General features: G+C 58.0%; 1 protein-coding gene across 3 annotated transcripts in view; it reads right to left on the reverse strand.

The window, feature by feature from the left end:
* Window positions 1-9,946: 9,946 nt before the first annotated feature.
* KCNQ4 (potassium voltage-gated channel subfamily Q member 4) overlaps window positions 9,947-21,255 on the reverse strand; it is a 73,771-nt gene continuing 62,462 nt past the window's right edge. For all 3 annotated transcript variants that reach the window (XM_054012008.1, XM_054012007.1, XM_054012005.1), the window contains 5 exons: window positions 17,921-18,138; window positions 17,286-17,388; window positions 13,809-13,940; window positions 12,278-12,410; window positions 9,947-11,336 (listed from right to left, as the gene is read on the reverse strand). In XM_054012008.1, the coding sequence (XP_053867983.1) occupies window positions 11,118-11,336; window positions 12,278-12,410; window positions 13,809-13,940; window positions 17,286-17,388; window positions 17,921-18,138 (805 nt within the window). In that variant the 3' untranslated portion in view covers window positions 9,947-11,117. The remainder of the gene's footprint in view (window positions 11,337-12,277; window positions 12,411-13,808; window positions 13,941-17,285; window positions 17,389-17,920; window positions 18,139-21,255) is intronic.

The raw sequence follows: 21,255 nt of genomic DNA on the forward strand, positions 1-21,255 counted from the left end.
CAATATCAATCGTACACACAGACTTTGCCGGTTCTTTATCGAATTTGCTTCTGCTTAAGGAGAACCTGCTCCTAGGATCCTCTGCAGCCCTTCAGCCATGTTTAAGGTATGTCAGGTTATGCTCACACCCTTCATTCAGTATGGCGACACTAATATGGCACTATCCCAACAGGAGGTACCTGCAATGACGCCAGCTCTGGGAAAACGTACGTGAAAGACCACACCATGGGCATGCTTCAGGGCAGAAGCAGATCGCCCGATGCGGGCAGGAGGAAACGTCCTGGGACAGTATTGCACAATGAGGTGCCTCACGGGAATGTCCGCCCTTTCTCTGCAGCATCCAGCTGCGGTTGCATCCCAGGTACCAGGTTAGATGGGCCTGTAGTCTGTTCATGCCTTCCTGAGCTGGCGCCTCGGTGCGCTTTTGGGTTGTGCGTATAAAGGCGTCTCCACCCTGGGAGGAAGTTGCATGCTTCGTGTCAGGAGCACAAGGTCAACAGCTCTGTGTCGTTCGCTTGCTCGGTCCTTTACACTGCTTTTATGTGACAGCACACAGGCCCAGATCCGCAAAGATATTTAGACGCTTAATTCCCGCTGATTTCAGGATCTGGGCCTTAGCTCTTATACAGGCATGTTTCAGCCACAGATCTCAAAGTGCTTTACAAAGGAGAGGACAGTGGCATGAGGGAAACTGAGGTACAGAGCAGCGACGTGACTGCTGTGAGGTCGCACGGTCAGTCAGTCACACAGCCAGGAGCAGGCCACTGGAATTGCCACCTGGATCAGACCAGTGGGTCCACCCAGCCCTGACGAGAATCCCCTGGAGTAAGGGGATATTGTGCCCTCCAGGGAAGTTTCCTCCTGACCTTCTGAATTAGAGATTAGCTCATGCCCTGAAGCATGAAGGTTTAGATCCCTTCCCAAACTCCTGGTTTGTTTTTTTTAACCCTCACTCTTGTGACTCTCATTAGCCACATAACTGGCCAGTCCCGCTGGGGAATCCTGCTAAACACTTTGGCCCCAAATAAGTCCTGATGCGCAGCCCTGGGCTCATCCCACTCCCAGATTTAGGCACAGAGCTGCCTGCTTGAGACAGCCACCCAGGCAGAATGCCTCCTCCGGGAACTGGTCCGGGTTGAGTCCCTGCGTTTGAGAGGGGACCTGCTCAGCCATGGGCCAGACAGGGCCCAGTGGGGTGCAGCACAACGGCCCAGGGCTGACCTTGGCCCACTGTGCTTTCCTGCACCACAGCAGCTCCTTGAAATGACTTCCTGTGCCGAGCGCTTCCCGGTCCCTCCCTGCTGCACCGGCGGCCGAGGACACAGCTCAGGGAACGGACAGGGTGATACCAATGGGATGTGCCGCAGGAAGGCATGGCAGGCTAGGCCGAGACCTGCAGGCTCCACTGCGCATACTTTCTCCATGACAAGGAAGGGATGGGAATCCATGGTGAGTCATGTCTTTCCAAGTGCCCCTGGGGAGCCAGAGCAGTCCCTGACTCCAAAGACACCCCTGGCTTTGCTTTATTTTAACCCCTTCACTGCTGCTGGGCTGAACCCCATGGCGGTTCCCTGTCTGACATCGGTTGGGGGGGAGGAGGGCGCGTGTGGGAGACCATCCAGCACACAGGGGGTTAAACAGTTTTAAGAAGGAATTTTCCTTGGTCGGCCAAGTCGGATTTATAGTCCTCAGACCCAGGACGTTCCCAAAGCCTGTTACCAGAATAGCTTTAGGGTCAGCGCCTTCCCCCAATGACCGAGGCGTCCCTTCCAGAATTCCCCATTTCCCCCTGAGAGCCGCAATCTGGAGCTCCCTGTCCGGTTCTCAACAGGAGCTATTTGATCCAACTCCTGCTCAGCGTGAACCCACGCGCACACATCCCATAGCAATAACAGCCTGGCCTTCATAAAGCCACGGCCATCCACTGGCTCATTGGATCGGCTCATTTCACCCACCACTGAAAGGCAGCCGCCTCTGGGGTGGAAGGTAGCAGCTGTTTCACAGCAGACAGCATGGCTGTGTTACAGGCCAGGAAAGGAAAGGAAGAAGAATGGAATTGAATTGAAACGGCAGGACACTGGGACGTGGACGCAGCTACCCTGGGGAGACGTAACCTGGGATTTGAACAATCACGCATGCTCAGGCTCTTTGTTTTCCTTCTCATTGGAAAGGCAACGCCTCTGGTAACACAGCGCCGCCACACTGGGGTATTGCAGCAATACCGACTCCGAGGGCAGAGCGCCCCCCGCTGAATCACCCATACCACTGCCTCCGTCTGCGGGTTTCGCAGCCAGTCCAGCTCCTAGCTCAAGCAGCCCCAGCTGCGGAAAGCGTTACCCGGCGTTTATAGCAAACGCCCGCTGGGACGCGATTCGGCCCCTGTGCGTGCTGGGGGTGGACAGGTTAATGACGCCCGCAGAAGAGGCCGGGTGATGGGGTTTCTGCTGAAGAAAGTTGAGGCATCGCCGAAGTATTTTGGCTCTTTCCCCCCAGCCTCTTCCTGCGTTTGTGCCCAGCGCAGAGATCAGATACCACCGTCCCTGGAGGGGTGTGAGTGGGGGTGACAGCTGGGCAGGGCGCAGTGCTCTGGGCAGGGGCAGGGTGAGTAACGCTTCCTGGCGTTTTCCGGACTGTCAGCCAGATCCGTGCTGCTGGGGATCCCCGGGTGCCCTGGAGCCTCGGCCTCAGATCTAGACCCCCCCTTCACCTACTTCCCCACACAGCCTATCAGCAGGGGGGGCACCTCTGATACTCGGTGCCTGGTCCCAACCTCTCACTCCCCCGGCCAGCACAGAGGAGGGAATCTCAGCAGCGACCCCTCCTGGCTGACACAGACACACCGAATGGCCTCAGCGGAAGATCTAGTCTCCCTGTCCCAAGAGTCGGCAAAGAGGGGAACAATTGGAGGGAAACTGAGGCAAGGGAGCCTCAGACAAAGGAGAAGGACCCCAGGAGACCGACGCACCCCCTGGAGGGAAGCTGGCTGATCCAGAGTGACTCCAGGCTAACAAAGGGCCTTTACGAGTCGCTTCTATCCTGCCAGATTTTCTGGGGAGGCCCTGAGAGTGCGACGGGGAGTACGTGATGGGCACGTGGCGGGTACGAGAGAGCGCGTGAGCGAGGGACGGAGGGGTGGGCAGAAAGACAGCGATGATCTTCTAGCCTAGCCTCCTAGGTGAGGCCAGAGAACACAGGACAGCGCTTCCTGCACCAAGCCCTTCGATGGTGGGTGGATGGAGGAGTACAGCTGGGGACAGACAGACAGACAAATGTACATGGGGAGAGAGAGAGCATGTGTGTGTGGGGGGTGCTATGCATGCTGGTAGGTGGAGATCTCCTCTCTGCCCCCCATCCGCCCTGTCCCAGACACACCATCTATATCCCAGCCAAACACTGCCGTCCTGTCTCTCTCCCCCCGCAAGCAGACTCACCGCGCGCAGGTGAGCAAAGGACACTCCCTGCCATGCGCCAGGTGCTGCCTGTGGCGCAATGCGGCAACCTTTTCTCCCCACCCACGGGCGAGATAGGGATTGTAATCTCTGCACGCACCGAGCACCTGGGCGGGAGGGCGGTGCGGGGACTCGTTGCTTTGGGGAGGGGCTCTCGGAAATGGCTTGAGACAGTGGCCTGCAAAGCTCTCATGGGGAGGAGGGCAGGGGGAAAGGCTTTGTCCTCTTCCAAAATCACCCAGACTTGCCTCTCCAATGCGCCGTCTCCTGTGCACTGCTTGCTGTCGGACGGACCCCACTCTGCTCCCACCTCATCCTTTTGCAGCCTTGTGCGGGGTCAGCTCCCCTGGCGTGGCCCAGAAGCCCCAGGATGGGAGCTGAGCCAGACCATCTCGGATTCCCAGCACTCCACAAGTTCCAGCCCCCAGGCCAGCCACTGTGTGTGAGGGCAGCATGGCCACCCGCTCTGGTGGGGAAGCAACTCGCCACCTACCTTGGGAAGGGTCTGAAAAATGCCCAGTGGGGCGCCAGCCGGGTCCTCAGCCTGGGTGTGTCGTTTGGGTCTTGGGCATGTCAGATACGGCCCCCTTCAAGCAAGGCACGGAGAGGAGACAGGGCCACATGGAGGGAGGCGCTTTATTAATCACACCTGCACAGCACGGCTCTGACCAGCCCTGGCTAAACTCCCATCCCAGCATGCCCTGCGCTTCCTATCAAATCTGGGGTGGAGCGTCTCAGGCAGCCCCCCCCGGCTGGCTGCTCCAAAGTCCTGGTCCCGGATGTAGAGGGAATATTACAGGTCGTGCCCCTAGGAGTTTATCCCCTAGGGACAATTTACCTGCCCAGTCTCTCCCCACCTCCCCCCCAGAGGGCGGCCACATGCAGGTGAGCCCCACGACAAGGTGACTCGGCTCGCGGGAGCATCTAGCACCCCAGCTGTCTGGCCATATTCAGCAGGTTGGGTGCAATACCACACCGCGTCCTCCTGGGGGCGCTGTGGGGGAAAGAGCCTGAACTGCCCTGCTCCTGTAGTTGAATTCAGCCTCTTGACTCCGTTATTTTTCAGACTGGGCTGCTTACAATGAGCAGAAAAGCGACCGATCGGCAGGGTTTGGTACTTGATTGCCCCTGGCTCCACCTTCAAAGCTCTGGCTCCACTGCAGGCTTGGCTCCAGCCAAGTGGGCCGGAGGGGTGCGTCTCTCGCTCTGGCCCCTGTGGTCCTGGCTGGGGTGCGGCAGGAGGGCGTCCCCAAAGGCCCAGGCACCTAGTGCTCATGCCCAGCTGTTCCAGCAGCACTGGGGGCATCCCGCAGATTTGCTGAGCGCTGCCGGAAAACAACCCCGGCCTCTTCCCGGAGCCCCAGCAAAAGTTCACGGCCCCAGCGGGCTCGTCAAAGGCGGCTCTTGTCCCTGCCAGGCAGATCCGTGGACTGTGGGGGATGGAGGCGGAATAGTTTAGCAAGTGCAGGAAAGAACATTGTTGGAATGTGAAGGACTTGGCATGTGGCAGACTCGTTCCTAAACAAGCGGGGAACATATTAGCTGGCTAGACACACGGCCAAGGACAGGGCGGGCAGGGTATTGACCTGAACTGGTTCCCCTTTGCGAGCCAAGCAGGGGCTTTGGATGAACCAAAGGAAAAGGATGTCTACCCCCAGAGCGTCCGCCTGCCCTTGGGTTTGACAGGCGGTGGTGCAAGCTAGGAGGAGGCTGGGAGAGGGAGCGGGGCGGGGTAAGAAATGTGCAGTACCTCTGGCCCAGATGCTCAAAGGTATTTCAGTGCCTAACTCCCATGGGGGCGGGGGGGGATCTGGGCCTCTGTGCAGCTGTCCAAGCAAAGTGCCTGGTTGGCAGGACCTGGTGGCTCGGCCCTCTACGACAGTCCTGGGGGTGTGCATCTGGGACGGGGGCTGCGAGGGAGACCTGTGTGGTGCGAGAAGCAGGTGTCTCTCCCACGCAACCGATGGGGCAAACAATTCATGCGGGCCCTGATCAGCCGTGCGGAGCCTTCTGCCCTGCGTTAAGCTCTGGGCTGGTTGTCCAGACCTGCGGGTGGAGCCCCCAAACCCTATCACACCCATCCCTGCATGCGTCCGGCTCCATTCCTGTGCAGCATTGTTTGGTGGGGGGGATTCCACCTCCACCTGCCTGAATGAGCCTAGTAACGGGAGCCCCTTGGGAAGGCAGGAGGGAGGGGATGAGCTGGGAGCCTGAGAACACCTGGAAAGGAGCTTCCAAGCCTCCATGCTAAGAACAACGGCCCCTACCCTGGCTGATTGATCCTGGCTGGTCCGGGGCCCTGTGGTGGGGCCATGCTGCCGGTCGCCAGTCTGGACGTGCAGCAGAGCCACTCAGCTTGTCTGCCCACCCCTTTGCCCCGGGCGCTATCCCCCTCGCCAGCAGCCGGCTCTGGGAGTGCCGGGCACCATGCAGGAGGGAGGGAGAGACACAAGCGGGAGGTACGTCCTGTTTGTAAAGCTGTACCAGGATCGCACCATTTTGCTGCATGGTGCCAAAGGGCTGTGCACTGCATCATGCACGCTGCGTCACACACAGTTACACTGTGTCACATGGCGTTGCTCAGTGCGGTGTTGCTGGGTGTTACATTGCGTAGCATTGAGTCACGCAGTGAGGTGTTGCTGGGTGTTGTATTGTGAAGCATTGAGTTGCACAGTGGGGTGTTGCTGGGTGTTACATTGCGTAGCATTGTGTTGCTCAGTGAGGTGTTGCATTGTGTAGCATTGCGTTGCTCAGTGCAGTGTTGCTGGGTGTTGCATTGAGTCGCACAGTGGGGTGTTGCATTGCGTAATATTGCATTGCTGGGTGCGGTGTTGCTGAGTGTTGCATGGCCCAACAGGGAGCTGCAGGATTCCACCTCACTGTGGTGTGCACTGCTCAGTCGCATGGCAGAGCGTTGCACACGGGACGTTGTGCAGGGCCCTGATGCTGGGTCCGTCGTGTGGTGTTGTGCTGAGGGGGAAGCAGGTTGTGCAGTCTCCTGCTGCTTCCCTGACCCCAGCTCCCAAGGATCCTCCACTCCCTCTCTGAACACGAGCCAGCGATTCGGCCCCAGCCTGCAGCAGGCCCACACTCTCCTCAGCCTGCCCTGCTCGTGGGCTCGCTCTCCCAGTGGGCACGGACCCCAAGCGTTCGCTGGCTGCTCCCCAAAGACCTGACGAGCCAATCGAACTCGCCAGCAGCCCGAGGAAAGGCAGCCCCCGGGGGCTGAACACGCTGTGCGTGACACAGGCCAGCCTAGTACTTGTGACACACCCTCTCCGGCGGGATGCGTGTCCCTGACCCCCGCTGAGCAGCGCTAGGCAAGCCGGGGCATTGCTCCCAGGGGCTCTCCTTACCTGCCAGGGCGAGCCGCGTACTTGAGACGCAGTGCGCTCCTGCTGGGACCAGACGGCGCCCTCGGGCAGCTGGGGAATGCCAAGTGCCCAGTGACTGCAGCAGGGGAGGCTGGGAAGCTGCTGATAGCAGGTGGCGGGGATTGGGTGGGGAGAATTGGTCCAGGTGCCTTTGCACCTGGCCTCCTGGGGAGGGGGGGGGGTTCACATTCTTGAGATTCCTCGGCCCAGCGCAGCTCCCTTGTGGCTAGTAGCTCAGACGCCTGTGAGCCCCAGGGGATGGGTTTGGAGCCCTCCGTGCGCTGCACCAGGGGGCCGTGCTTCTGGGCTTCTGGCAGGGCAGGGGCTTGTCAAACAAGCCCGAGCAGCTCCGAGTTACGCCACCAGCTCCTCAGCCGGGCGCTGCCCCCCTACCACAGAGCCAACGGCGACGGTGTCCCACTCCCAGCAATGGTGAGTGTCCCCCCTGCGGGCGTCGCTGGCTCCATGTCTCCTCTCCCCTGCCAGTGCTAGAAATACCCTGACGGCGCGCCCGGCCGACCCCTCAACTGTGCCACCGGCTGCGTCGCCCCTAGGGAGAGAGGGTGGCCTACCAGAGCAGGACTCCTGGGTTCCATAACCAGCTCTAGGGCAGAGGAGGGTAATAGGGGTTAGAGCAGGGGCTGCTGGGCTCTATTCTACCGCTTTCTCGTGTGACTTTGGGTGAGTGACTCTCTGTGCCTCGGTTTCCCCATCTGTAGCTCAGGGGACTGATGCCCCACAGGGGAGGGGCTTGGGTGGTTAAACCAGCGTCGGCAAAGGGCTTTCAGCACCCCAGGCGGAAGGGGCTATCATCTAATAAATACAATGCCTACCGTGGTGACGGGGGCTGGGAGTAGCTCAAGACCGGGGGCCTGATTCTCCGCTGGCTCAGGCTACCTGTGACTTCCCTTGAGCTGATGACTGATACCCTGCGGGGGCGGGGTGGAGCTGGCCTGGGACCCCGAAATGTTGCCCTCCAGGGTGGCTCCACTAGCATCATTCTGTCCAAAAGCAGTACACGGCCGCAGTGACTCTGGCGTGGGTCTGGGGTGCCACCTACTGGGGCAATGAAGAAGCGACTGAGGCGAGTCCACCCCAGGTCCCTTACGGTCCGGGGCCGCCTGTGGAGGAATCGAAGAGGAAGAAGGAGGCAGGCAAGCAGCCTTCTACGTAAAACTTTAATGAAACAAATAAGTTAATAAGTTAGTAAAGTGAGGTAACTATCTTCGTCTCGGAAACAAGGGTCGCTGGGAATCACCTGGAGGGGTTTCCTACTTCTTCTCCTTTGGCCGAAGCCTTGGCCCCCCCAACCCCGACCGCATCCCCATCCTGTACAGACACGAGACATGTCTGCCCCGGAGAGGGGGCCGGCGGCTGCCCTCCCCCGCCGCAGCGCGATGGGTGCCATGCTCGGGGCAAGGGTCCGGGGCGGAGGGTCTCGGTGCACAAGTCAAGACAATGCTGGAGCATGCAAGCAGGTTGGGATGAGACCAGCTCCGGGCAGGGGTCTCCGCGGGGGCGGGCGGCATGCACTACCTAGGCATGGAATGCAAGCAGGACGCAGCTGAACGGGGAGGCTGCCCTCCATGCCCTAGCTCCGGTGCACGGCCCTACAGCAGGCGCCTCTCCCACCCCGCCGCCGGTCGATCCGGGGAGTTGGCTGGGAGCTGGAAGGGGGGGCAGGTTATACTGTACTTACGTCCCCCTCACCCCTTTAGAGACCTGCTGGGGCGGGTGAAGGAAGAGGGAGGTCCTTTTGACCTGACCTGCACCCCCACCATCTCAAGAAGGTCAGGGAGCCCCCAAGGGTGGTGAAAGGAGGCATTGGTGGGGCCAGGGGCCGGCGAGGCCCCCGCTCTGCCAGGGAATGGCACAGCAGCACGCATGCATGGGAGGGCACGTTCCAGAGCCAGGCGCTCTGCTCCGCACTTGCAGGCTGGACAATTGCCCAGCCATTCCCAAAAGCCACCCCTTGTACTAGCGTCCTTGCGGGACAGAGCTGGCCCTCTGCAGCCTCCCCGCCCCGCCCCACATCCCTCTCCAGCGGGGAGGGGGGGGTAGGATGCCAACCCTTCATGTCGAAATTCAAGAGCTGCTCTTGGCCACCCCGGAAGGCTGGTGCCGGATGCAACTTAACTGCAGGACGGGGCAGCGCTGCCCGGCTCTGCAGGGGTTTGCCTCGGACCGAGGGGCAGGGGGACAGAGCGCGCACGGTGACCCTGGAAGACATTTAACTGCATAGAAGGGGTAACGCGCAGGCACAAGAAACACATCCCACCTCTCCTTCCAGGCAGAGATCCTGCGTTAGGGGAGATCTATCCCCCACCCACCCTCTCGGGAGCACCAGCAGATGTGGGGAAACGGTGGTGTTCAGCTTGGGAAGAGGGCTCCGGGGTCAAAGCCAAATCCGTTCCAAGATGGATTTGACGCTGCTGAAATCTCAGGGCTTTGGCTACCTTGGGCCAAAAATATCCCTCTTATGCCAGTGACCGTTCCTGCTGGATTTCATTCGCAGCCCCACCAGGAAACAGGCCGGGGAAGGGGTTCTGAGTCCAGGTCTGACCCAGACAGCTCCAACGGATACCGAATAGTCCTGACCGCAGAGGATGTGCAAGGGAAATCAGGGCTCTTTTGGGAGCCAGAGTGGGGGCTAAGGCCCCCATCCTGCAGTGAACTCCCTTATGGCGCCCCCGGGGGATCAGGGCCCAGGGTTTGAAATGAATGGGCTATCAAAGGGGGGGGGGGATCGATGGGTAAAGCACCAAAGTGCTGAGACGCACTCGAGCTGGGTGACGAAGGGCAGCAGGTGCCCAAGTGAAGCCCCGTGCCCAGCTCTGACGGGTGAGGCTGTAGAAGGGGGCAGGGGAGAGAAGCCATCCAGTTGGGGAACCACCTCTGGGAAAACGAGGTCTGGAGATATCCGGTACCCTAAGCTACCAGTGCCTCCCATGCCACTAGGAGATGTACGGAAGCCACAGCGGGCAAGCTGGGCCGCCTCAGCTGGGCAGACTAGACATGGTGGGGGGAGGAAGAGCTAACGCTAAGTTACAGCATCCTTACCCTCCTCCTGGCTGTGCCCACCCCCCACCCCCACCCCCCAACAGCCACATGCAATGGACCAGATCCAGGCCTGCTGTTAACTCCACGGACTCGTGCAACAGGACTGCATTTGGTCCAATGGGCCAGTTATCCCTTTCAAGTCAAGGGCTTGATCTAAAGTCCGTCCGAGTCTGTCCGCCAGGCGTTTGCCCCGTGAAACCCCACTGACTCGAGCAGCCCCGGATCCGGTCCCAGGGGCGTGGGGTAAACAGCTATTGCCTAGGCCGACGGGCCACTCATCCACCCCACCCGTCGGGATCGAAGGTTGCATATTGAAACGCTGCCGTGCAGACGGTTCCGTTGTGCCTACTGAATCACAGTCACGGCTGCCGGAATCAGAGCCCCCTGCTCGCTGGGAGACAGGAAACACCCCCCGGGCATTCCCCAACTCTTTCCTAGGTCCGTAAGAAACCACATTCAGTCGAGTCACAGTGCCCCTTGTCTAGCACTGGACAGTAAAGGGTTATCTAGCCTTGCATAGCTGTTAGTAAGAACCCTGCTCTGCCTCCCTGGAGGGGCAATGGCGTAGAGCCGCAGGGTGAAGAGATCAGAACCGCCAACCTTGGAGTTCAGAGGCTCTCCGTCATTCCATACCCTGTGTCAACGCTCATTCCGAGGACGGTTCCCGGAGAGGCGCCCAGAAGAAAGACCGAGTGACAAGGCACGCTGGCCCGTTGCATCCCTGGCCAACTCGCCCTCCCACTGCCCTGGGGCAGCGCCACCCAACCAGGGATGTGCCCGGAGAGGGGGATTTCCTCCGCAGAGAAGACTGCCTGCAGAGGACAAAGTCTAGAGAGGCTGATCCTATAAATAAAAGAGCTTCTTAGATACCAGGCGTTTCTCTCGTCGGTTTTGTAGGTTTAACGCTTTAAGAAACTCTCACACCGCTGCATCCCCCGGGGTCCCGGCCCCAGCTGGCTCCCAGGTGCTGAAGACTAGTTGCTTAATAGTTCCTGCTTGTGCACGGTCAGAAGGAAGACTTGTTCAAGTAAAATCAAGGTGAGGCTCATAGTGCATCAGGACGTGTTAGACGAGGCCGCGTGGTCCCCAGCCCAGAACCTGGCTGGGTTCACGGGTCGGTCTTCTTGCCTGCTAGCTATCAGTGTGTCTGTCTACAAGAACGTTCACCACCAGGCTCACGACCGGTCCCCCCAACTCTCCCCCGGGACCGCCCCACCTGTGCTGGGAACCCCTCTCAGTCCATGTTGGTGCTGGCCGACCTGGAGATGTTTAAGGTCTGCGCGGACACTGAGATGTCCTCGTGCTCTATGGGGCTGTGGTAGTCGGAGGTGATGTCCGGGTCAAAGCTGGAGATCTGCATGCCGGCCAGGGCAAAGGAGTTCGTGGAGCCTTTCCGCAGGCACTGGGAATAGAGGCCCAGTAACAAGTCCAGCTTGTGCTCTATGGATTGCACCTGGAGGGGACGGGGAAGAAGAGGAGGATTGAGCCAAGCCTGGTGTAATCGGAATGGGGATTCAGCATGTGGGGAAGCAGGGGCTCCCCAGATTAAGGGGGGAGCAGGTTGCATGGTGAGGCAGAAGAGGGGGCTGGAGGGTGCAGTAGCTTTTCACTTCTAGCCAGTTTGGGTCCAAATCCTGGTCAAGTCACATGTGAAAGCATTTTACTAACATGATGAACTGAACCTGTGTAGGTAGAGATGGGGCCCATTTCATAGCTGGGTAAACAGAGAGATTAAGTGACTCTCCCAGGGTCTATGAAGAAGCTGCCTGTCGGCCCCAGGAGTCCCAACTCCCAGTCCTCTCCTCTGTCCATTGGACCCCCCACTCCCCTCCCGGAGCTGGGCATAGAACCCAGGAATCCTGGCTCCCAGCCCCCCTGCTCTAACCACTAGAGAACACTCCCCTCCTAGAGCTGGAGATAGCACCCAGGAATCCTGGCTCCCAGCCCCCCTGCTCTAACCACTGGAGAACACTCCCCTCCTAGAGCTGGAGATAGCACCCAGGAATCCTGGCTCCCAGCCCCCCTGCTCTAACCACTGGAGAACACTCCCCTCCTAGAGCTGGAGATAGCACCCAGGAATCCTGGCTCCCAGCCCCCCTGCTCTAACCACTGGAGAACACTCCCCTCCTAGAGCTGGAGATAGCACCCAGGAATCCTGGCTCCCAGCCCCTCTGCTCTTACCACTAGACGGCTAAAGAAAAAGAAAGTAACGTGACCTATGGTCTAGCTTCTCTTTCAACCGTAACAACTCCAGGATGTGGATGGCCAGACAGGCAGCCAGCTGGTTTCTCTCCAGCTGACACACACACATACAGGCATAGCAAGCGTGGGGGCCGGGCTGCGTGTTCGGGTGCGTGCACGGTGCTGCATGTGCCCCCCTGACTTCAGCCTTACTTGTTTCTCCACTTTGACCACTCGGCCCATCATGCTGAGCTCGTCCACCAGGTCGGCCTCCAGGGATTTTTCTCCCTTCTCCCGGGTCTTCTTATCGACAGTGATGGCTCCTCTTCCCACGATCTGGTCCACGCTGTGGGCAAGAAGAAAGGATGGAGGGGCGGAATGGGGGGGAGCAGAAGCTCAAGGGCCTTATTGCCAGCAAGAATCAGGCCCGGAGACGTAAGGCCCAGCAATCAATGGGAGTTCGGCCTGTACGTACCTTGGAGGGTCTGGGCCGCCTGGCCTCCTAGTCACTGTCACTACAGGTTGGGGGGAACCCACCTTTTCAGCCCGAGGGCCAAACAAATCATTTCAAGCAAAATCAATAGGGAAGCCTCCCTATTGACTCCCTGGAGTCTCTGCACATCTCCCTTTTCAGGGTCAAAATTCTGCTTGACGCAGAGGGTTTGGTTTTGATTTTATCCTTTTTTTGGGGTGGAGGGGTTGGGGTTTTAGGGGTAGAAGGGGTATCAGTGTAGGGGTTTGTTGGCAGAAGGGGGGTCAGAGTAGGAGCTCAGGGTGGAAGGAGAGGGCAGTATTGGGTTTTGGGGTGTCAGTGTTTAGGGGTACAAGGGGGTCAATGTCAGGGTTTAGGGGTGTCCGTGTTGGGTTTAGGGCAGAAGGGGTCACTGTCAGGGTTTAGGGGTGTCCGTGTTGGGTTTAGGGGTGCAAGGGGATCAATGTCAGGGTTTAGGGGGTCAATGTCTGGGTTTAGGGGTGTCTGTGCTGGGTTTAGGGGTGCAAGGGGGTCACTGTCAGGGTTTAGAGGGTCAGTGTCTGGGTTTAGGGATACAAGGGGGTCAGTGTCTGGGTTTAGGGGTGTCTGCGTCGGGGTTTAGGGATACAAGGGATGCGAATGTGACCCTTCTCCAGCTGTCACTGGCTCCCCAGATGGGCCATCTCCTCAGGGAAAGCACAAGCCTTCTCGGCCTTCAGTGAGGTTCGGACGTGGGCCCTTCGCGTCTCAAAGTGCCAGCCTCTGCTGGTTACGCTAAAGGGTGAAGGCCCAGATTTTTAATGGTGCTTTGGCACTGCCTAAGTGATTTGGGCACCCACATCTCACTTTCAACATGATTTAGGTACCAAGGAGCCTCAATCCCATGGGCTGTCAAAGGGCTATTGGCTCCTAACTGCCTACGCCACAATGCACATACCTTTCGACGGCTGGGCCTAAGGGCTCAATCCAAAGCTCACTGACAGTGGGTGGCCTTTTCCCACTGATTTCGAAGGGCTTTGGGCCAGGCCAGGCTGGGAGCAGAGTCAAAGTCAAACCTCTTCTCTGGCCCTGCCCTGCATTGGGTGCATGGGGGGGTCACAGAGTCACTCTCCCAGCGTGCGTGACGTCAGCTATTGCGGCACCGCGTCCCGCCTGGCTAGGGGCTGCGGAAGCAGCTATGGGACGGGTCCCTGTGGGCTGGGAGTCGCTGTCCCCAGCAGTGGCCCTGGGCAGCAGGAGCAGCTGGGCTGGGCCCTTCACGCGCCAGCTCACCGTGACTGGAGGCTCTTGATGCGGCCCAGCATGTCGAGGTGGCCGGCTGAGTACTGCTCGATGACGTCCTTGACGTCGTAGGGCCGCAGGGTCTCCTTGAACTTCCTCTTCGCAACTAGGAACTTCAGGATCCTGCCAGGGCACAAGTGGTTGCCTCAGAGAGGGGCGGTGTGGGGACGGGTCTGAGCAACAGACGTGACACGGGTCACGGCCCAGCTATCTCAGAGGCCCTAGGACCCACCGGGACGGCTGAAGTCCAACAAGTCTCCAGCGCTCTCTTTAAGCCCTGGTCCCCGGGGATGGGACAGACTCTCACCTGTGGAACTCCCCACCACTGGAAGTCTGGATGACCCCCCAGGCCTTACCACCTTCAGTGTAAGGGCGACCTCTTGGCACAAGGGCTTTCCCCTTGGAGACCGTGACTACAGACTGGTCTGTCATCTGTTCCAGCTGCCTCAGGGTACAAGTTACGCTCCTTGAAGTGACACGATTGCACCCCTGACACCCAGGTGTTGGGGGAGGAGGGGGGACGATCTCTCTGGCCTTTGCAAGATGCCGAGAGCAGTTACTGGATCTCCGCTCCCCTCTTGCCAGGGGAAATAACCTGCCTGCCTGTTTTCCATGACAGTGAAACCTGCTCTGGGAAGGAAGCAGAGGGGAAGAGAATAACCCAGCCTCTATCTAACAGGCTCCCCGCACCCTGACTCTTTAGTCCTTGTCAAATGACTAGCAGCAATGCTGCTAACGCAGCGGAGGGAGAGATGCCGGGGGAGAGGGCTCATTAGCAGGGCCGTGATGGAGGATTTCATAACTCCGCAGACGGGGGTGGGGAGGAACATCTCTTGTGCAAACAGGCATCGTGAGCCAGCACAAGCCACTTGGGAACCTTGAGCTTGTGTTCTTCCAGCTTGTGTTAAGTGGTTTCAATTAGCTGGCGATGTTAGACATGCATACGCTGCAGGACCAAAGGCCAGCGCTGCGGGAAGGGATGGTGGCACGGACCGGCCAGGGCTAGGACATGTCCCAGCATGGAGGAGCGCCTGCTGCTAACTCAGGAAAAGGGAAAAGGCCAGGGTTAGATTTCTCCAAAGCTGCCCCCCGTTCAGTGCCAGCAAACTGCAGGCACAAGAACCCGGTCTGGGGGTGCAAAGGACTATTGGGATGGTCAGGTCACAGCAGCTGATCTTGAAAAATGCAGACAGAATTGCATCCGCAACTGTTTGCATCCATGATAGAACCCAGGAGTCCTGCCTCCTGCCTCCTCCCCGCTCTAACCCTAGACCTCACTTGCCTTCTAGAGCTGGCAATAGAATCCAGGTGTCCAGCCCTCTGCTCCGATCATTAATGATCTGGATGATGGGATGGATTGCACCCTCAGCAAGTTCGCAGATGTCACTAAGCTGGGGGGAGAGGTAGACACACTGGAGGGTAGGGACAGGGTCCAGAGTGACCTAGACAAATTGGAGGATTGGGCCAAAAGAAATCTGATGAGGTTCAACAAAGACAAGTGCATAGTCCTGCACTTAGGATGGAAGAATCCCATGCACTGCTACAGACTAGGAACCGAATGGCTAGGCAGCAGTTCTGCAGAAAAGGACCTAGGGGTTACAGTGGATGAGAAGCTGGATATGAGTCAACGGTGTGTCCTTGTTGCCAAGAAGGCTAACAGCATTTTGGGCTGTATAAGTAGGAGCATTGCCAGCAGACTGAGGGACGCGATTATTCCCCTCTATTCGGCATTGGTGAGGCCTCATCTGGAGTACTGTGTCCAATTTTGGTCCCCCCACTACAGAAGGGATGTGGACAAATTGGAGAGAGTCCAGCAGAGGGCAACGAAAATGATTACGGGGCTGGGGCACATGACTTACAAGGAGAGGCTGAGGGAACTGGGGTTATTTAGCCTGCAGAAGAGAAGAGTGAGGGGGGATTTGATAGCAGCCTGCAACTACCTGAAGCGGGGTTCCAGAGATGATGGAGCTCGGCTGTTCTCAGTGGTGGCAGATGACAGAACAAGGAGAAATGGTCTCAAGTTGCAGGGGGGAGGTCTAGGTTGGACATTAGGAAAGACTATTTCACTAGGAGGGTGGTGAAGCACTGGAATGGCTTACTGGTGGTGGAATCTCCATCCTTAGATGTCTTTAAGGTCAGGCTTGACAAAGCCCTGGCTGGGATGATTTAGTTGGTGTTGGTCCTGCTTTGAGCAGGGGGTTGGACTAGATGACCTCCTGAGGTCCCTTCCAACCCTGATCTTCTATGATTCTATGATGTGTTCTGTTCTCACAGCATCTACTTCACTCCTCTTAATGCCCCACTTCACCTCCCTGTTAGAGAGCCATCATGTTGTATGGGGGATATTTCAACCTATCTTCCCCCACCCCTTCTCCCAGTCTCCCCCACCATGCTCTCCGCAGACAGGAGCATTGCTACAGCCTTGGTACCCCAATCCAGCCAGAAGAGGTGACTAGAGATAGCGAGGTCCCTGTTCCAGTGGCACTGCCGTTAGCAATGGCTCTATTCAGAACAGTCTCTTCAGATGGGTGGTGAGCGGCCAGGGAGGCCTGGCTTGTGTCTGCAGTATGGCACGTGCAGACCAGAAAAAGAATTAACCCAGACACATGAAAGCAGGAAAGCTCCTGTGACCAAACCAGCGTCTCCACCCACCCTGCTCCCTGTCCGCCTGCCCCTTTCAGTCCCGGTGCTGGATAGCTCAGTTCCCCAGGCTCAGGTGGCTACGCTGAAGCCAAAACGCACCTACTCAGCAGAGCCATTCATTTGTGTCAGGGACCCTTACCGGGGAACAAAACTGTTGGCAAATCACTGAGACAGAAAGAGGGGGCGAGACTGGCCAGTCCTCAGCGTGCACAGAAGCAGCCGCTCTGGCACGCAGGTGCAGGGAGTTCCGAGGATGGCAAAGCTCACCTGGGCAAGAACCTCAGCCCTCCCGTCCCTGCCAGAACTTCGACCCTCTGAGGCTCGGAAGGAGTAACGGTCGGGCTGGCACGGAGACGAGGGGAAATGCCATTTGCGGTCGGCACACATTGGACGCCACCCTGGCTCAAAATTCCCAGGGTCTGGCTCAAAAGGGGCCTGAGCTGGAGCACAAAGAGTTGGACGCTGCAGAGGGCTGGTGCACGGACTGTGGAACGGGCCACTCTATTGTTTGAGGGTTTCAGGGAAAATTGTTAGCACGGCCTCAGAGGCTGGGCACAGAGCTTGCCTGCTCTCCTCCCCCATCACCCTCCCCACTCGCTGGCTACCCCGACCAGCCCGAGACCTAGTTTCCCCACCGCAGCAGCCAAAACCCTAATGAAGAACCTCCGAGAGCCCACTCAGGGGCAGCTGCCTGGGAGAGGCCCCAACCCAAACCTCCCGCAGGATGGAGGTGGCCAACGATTGCCAGGCCAGCTCCCTGCCATGGGCTGAGAACTGGTACCGGTGGGCGGGTGGGTGCAGGGATGGCTGGTGAGCTGGACTCACCTGACAGCCCGAATGAGTGTTTTCACAGCTGGCATGATGTCCTCGAAGGTCAGGTCGCACTGATAGCCCTTCTCCTCGGTGCTCTCCTCCACCAGGCCGTCAACTGAGGACAGAAAACAGGGACTTCCCATAAAGGGCTGGGGACGTGCTTCCCCCTTCCCAATTCAGGTGTGTTACATGGGGTGCAAATCTCCCTTTGAGCGATCCTCACCCCAGTCCTCTCTCCGCACAGGCACGGGTCTGGGTTCGAGGTCTCCTTCGGTTCACCATGAATAACATGGGCTCTACACAGTTCAGCTGCGGGTCCTGTGGCATTTGCCACCAGGCTCCTCTCTAGCTCCTCCCAACTGATGACCTCCCAGCATTTCAGCATCTTCACAGGCTCCTCATCCCCCTCTTGGGCAGGCCCGTCCCCAATCCACAGAGGGGGAAACTGAGGCACAGAGCGGCGGGTGACATTCCTGAAGTTGTGCAGTGGGTCAGTGGCCGAGAAGCGTGGCATCCTGGCTCCCACTCCTGTGCTCTAGCTACACAACTGCCCATGGAGGGGGGGGAAAGTCCATTCTGCAGGGCAACTCACATTCGAAAGACTTGGGTGCAAAATAGAAATGGGGGGGGGAGAGAATGGGACTTACCCTCCACCGGTGGCCGAGGTTTGAGCCTCAGCGACGCCCGGAACCTAGTGCGGTCGTTGAAACTCCAGCTCTTCTGCACCTTGGTGGGGCTGGAGGCCTCCTGCACGTTCTCGGTGCTGGGGGAGCGGCGCATGGGCGGGGCCAGGTGCTGCTTTCCCCGGCTGCCCTGCCTCTGCGAGTTGTTGAGGCGGATGCGGTCCTTGATGCCCATTTTGTTGCTGCGGGGCGGGGGGGAAGGACAGCCGGCATTAGCCCGGGGAGGGGAAGCTGCCGCGGAGGCTGGGAACCTGGAGGGGCACGTGCGGCTTCTTCCTACTGGACTGGGCCAGACCCTGAGCTCCTTGCTCTGGCCCTCTCCAGTGACGCCACATGGAAGAGCTCAGGCTGTGCCCTAGTGTTGGGGCTCGCCTGGAGCCGGCCCCGGCCACAACGGCACCACGAGCGCCTGGCACAAGTGACAAGTGTCAGAGGGGTAGCCGTGTTAGTCTGAATCTGTAAAAAGCAACAGAGGGTCCTGTGGCACCTTTGAGACTAACAGAAGTATTGGGAGCATAAGCTTTCGTGGGTAAGAACCTCACTTCTTCAGATGCGACTTGCATCTGTGACTTGCATCTGCAGAAGTGAGGTTCTTACCCACGAAAGCTTATGCTCCCAATACTTCTGTTAGTCTTAAAAGTGCCACAGGACCCTCTGGTGCTTGGCACAAGTGAGAATCCCTGGATTGGGCGGGGAAGTCGGATCCGTGGTGCAAACTTCGCAGCTCGGGTGCCGACTCCAGTAGCTGGTGCAATGAGCAGGGTGTGTGTGTGTGTGTGTGTGTGTGTGTGTGTGTGTGTGTGTGTGTGTGTGTGTGTGTGTGTGTGTGTGTGTGTGTGTGTGTGTGTGTGTTTGTTTATAGGAGCGTGATTCAGGAAAGCACTTTACCAAGCGCTTAAGTCCCGTTGACTTTAATGGGCTAAAAGCCCTGTGCTTCAGTGCTGCTCTGGATAAGGGGCCTGTGTGAATGTGGATGCTTTATGGTGCCTGTATGCCCTGAACTGAAGGAATGATTGACCCTGATTATCCAATGGGGAAGGGTGCCTGGGTATTTCAGTTGAAACATTTTTCTGACAGCAAAGAGAGTGCCAGTGGGGCGGGGACAGCGGATGGGGTGGAGGGTGGAGAGAGACACAGACAGAGCACATGGTAGCTGGGACAGAAACCACCTGGTATGAAATGAAGCTAGACGAGAGACAGCAGGGAGGGGAGGAGACAGGCAAACCCTGAGCCGAGCCCCGAGGGCGCAGGGAAGATACTTGTGTCTTGGCTGTAAGCAGCCTGGGGAAGCAGTGACATTGGGCTAACTCCAAGCTGACTCCCGCCCCGCCAATGCCCTGAAGCACGTCCAATGGAGTAAGTCACCTTCTCCATCGCCTCGCTCAACCAGGGCCTTGCAGCCTACAATATCCAGCTGATTCTCTTGGCTCCACCTTCCCACCTCTCACCCTGGACTAAGAGGCCGGGTCAAGCTCTCAGCAGAGGACTAGATAAAACGACGCCATGTGCCGATGGCTAAACTCTGCCCAGCCTGCGGAGGGGGAAAGAAACCCATTGGCAATTCTTTATTTAGGTGGGTCAGGCCCTGAATTCCCTCCACTGGAACTATCTTCCAAATTCTCAACTCTTTTGTAGTTGTTTTTTCAATCCACCCCTCCGCGGAAGGTCTGTAATAAAAACAGACCTCCTTTATGTAGGACCTACACCAAAACAATGTTCTGTGCTCACCCCTTGTGGCTGGAGAGCCGCAGCAGTTAGCTCACCCTCACAATCCCAAAGGCCACGGACAAATGAGGAAATACAACAAGAGAGACTTATGCTTGTTGCCATGGAGATGGACAATTAATAAGGGCCAAAACGAGGGTTATAAAAGAGACACAAATCAATTAGGAAACACAGTCCAGAGAGGGTGTTGGCAGACAATGGAGGGCGAAGACAAAGAGTCTGATTCGTGTCTCTGACACGGGGTTAGATCAGCTGCTGAAGTCAGCCGAGTTCCCCCCTAGCGCACACAAGAGGAGAATCAGGGCCTAACTCTTTCTGGTTTTATTATTCGTCATCATTTGTACTGCGGTAGCCCTTAGGAGCCCAGGGCCCAACAGTGCCAGGCACTGCCTATGTCGAATGGCGGCCTTTTTGCACGATTCCCTTTATAATTCATTATGTAGACGATGTCTGGAATTGTCATCGTTCTGGTGGGTTTCCAGACCACAGTGGCATCCGCATAAAATCCAGCAGGGCCAGAAGGGTGGGTGGGGTAGTAAAGACAGCAGTGGAGGCAAGTATGGAGGGGAAGTCAACCAGGCCTCAGTTCAGCAAGGTACTTCAGCACGTGCTTACGTGCTTTGCTGAATCAGGGCCCGAGGATGGAGTGAGAGGAAAGCAGAGGGACGGAGCCCACGAAGGCCATGTGAGCAGAATCTCAGAAAGGCTCATGTCTGGGGTTTGCTTATAAGACAAAAACGTCGTCAGAATTGGGGAGGGGTAAGAACTTGGAGGTGCTAAGGGACAACGGGCATTTGCAACACAGCTGGATCCTAAGCCCCGGACACAACCTTAGTACTTACTGCACAGGCTGAAAACAAAGGGAAGGATGAGAATGGCGACAGATGCACGTGACGTGGAACGGGACAGGCATGCCTGGCCACTGGAAACATGGCGAGGAGGTGTTTGGATGTGTCGGTTTGGAGGAGCGGGCCTGGCCCCGCCATGGAGGGCTCAAATCAAACAGATCTTCCCATGAGCAGCAGCAGGTTCTGACTCCAAGCAGCTGGCTCCCCGGCGCACAGAACATCCGTCACAGGGAGCAGTGTGCAGCAGCATGCCTGGATCCCAAGCCCATCTGGACCGCAGTGGGCTTGGGATCTGGCTTACAATGCAGAGCTTTAACTGAAGCTTGCATCCCTCTCCCACAAGCCGGTAGAGAAAGCTGCGTGGACGACCGACCGATACCCCGCAGGCATCATCTGCGGCTTCTGGAAGCCTGGTGGACTCTAGAACGCGTGGCATTTTGTTAGGTTCCGAACCTAGAACCTTTTAGAACTTTAAGAGGCTCCGGTTCTGCGCTGGGATCGGGGAGCGGAGAGAGAGGTGGAGACACAAAGTTCTAGAAGTTCTCGCTGGGTCGTAAACCTCCAAAAGCCCTGCCCCGTTCTAGACCGTCTCTTGAATCCCTTTCCCCACCCACCCAAACCTGTCCGAGTTCTGCCATCGCGTCGCGGGCAGATCCCCAGCATGCCAGCAAGCACGACCGCCACATACCATGCAAAAATGGAGGCAGAGCCCTACAGCCCATGATC

The sequence above is a fragment of the Malaclemys terrapin genome, chromosome 22 (genome assembly GCF_027887155.1).
Source record: "Malaclemys terrapin pileata isolate rMalTer1 chromosome 22, rMalTer1.hap1, whole genome shotgun sequence".
Classification (NCBI taxonomy): domain Eukaryota; kingdom Metazoa; phylum Chordata; order Testudines; family Emydidae; genus Malaclemys; species Malaclemys terrapin.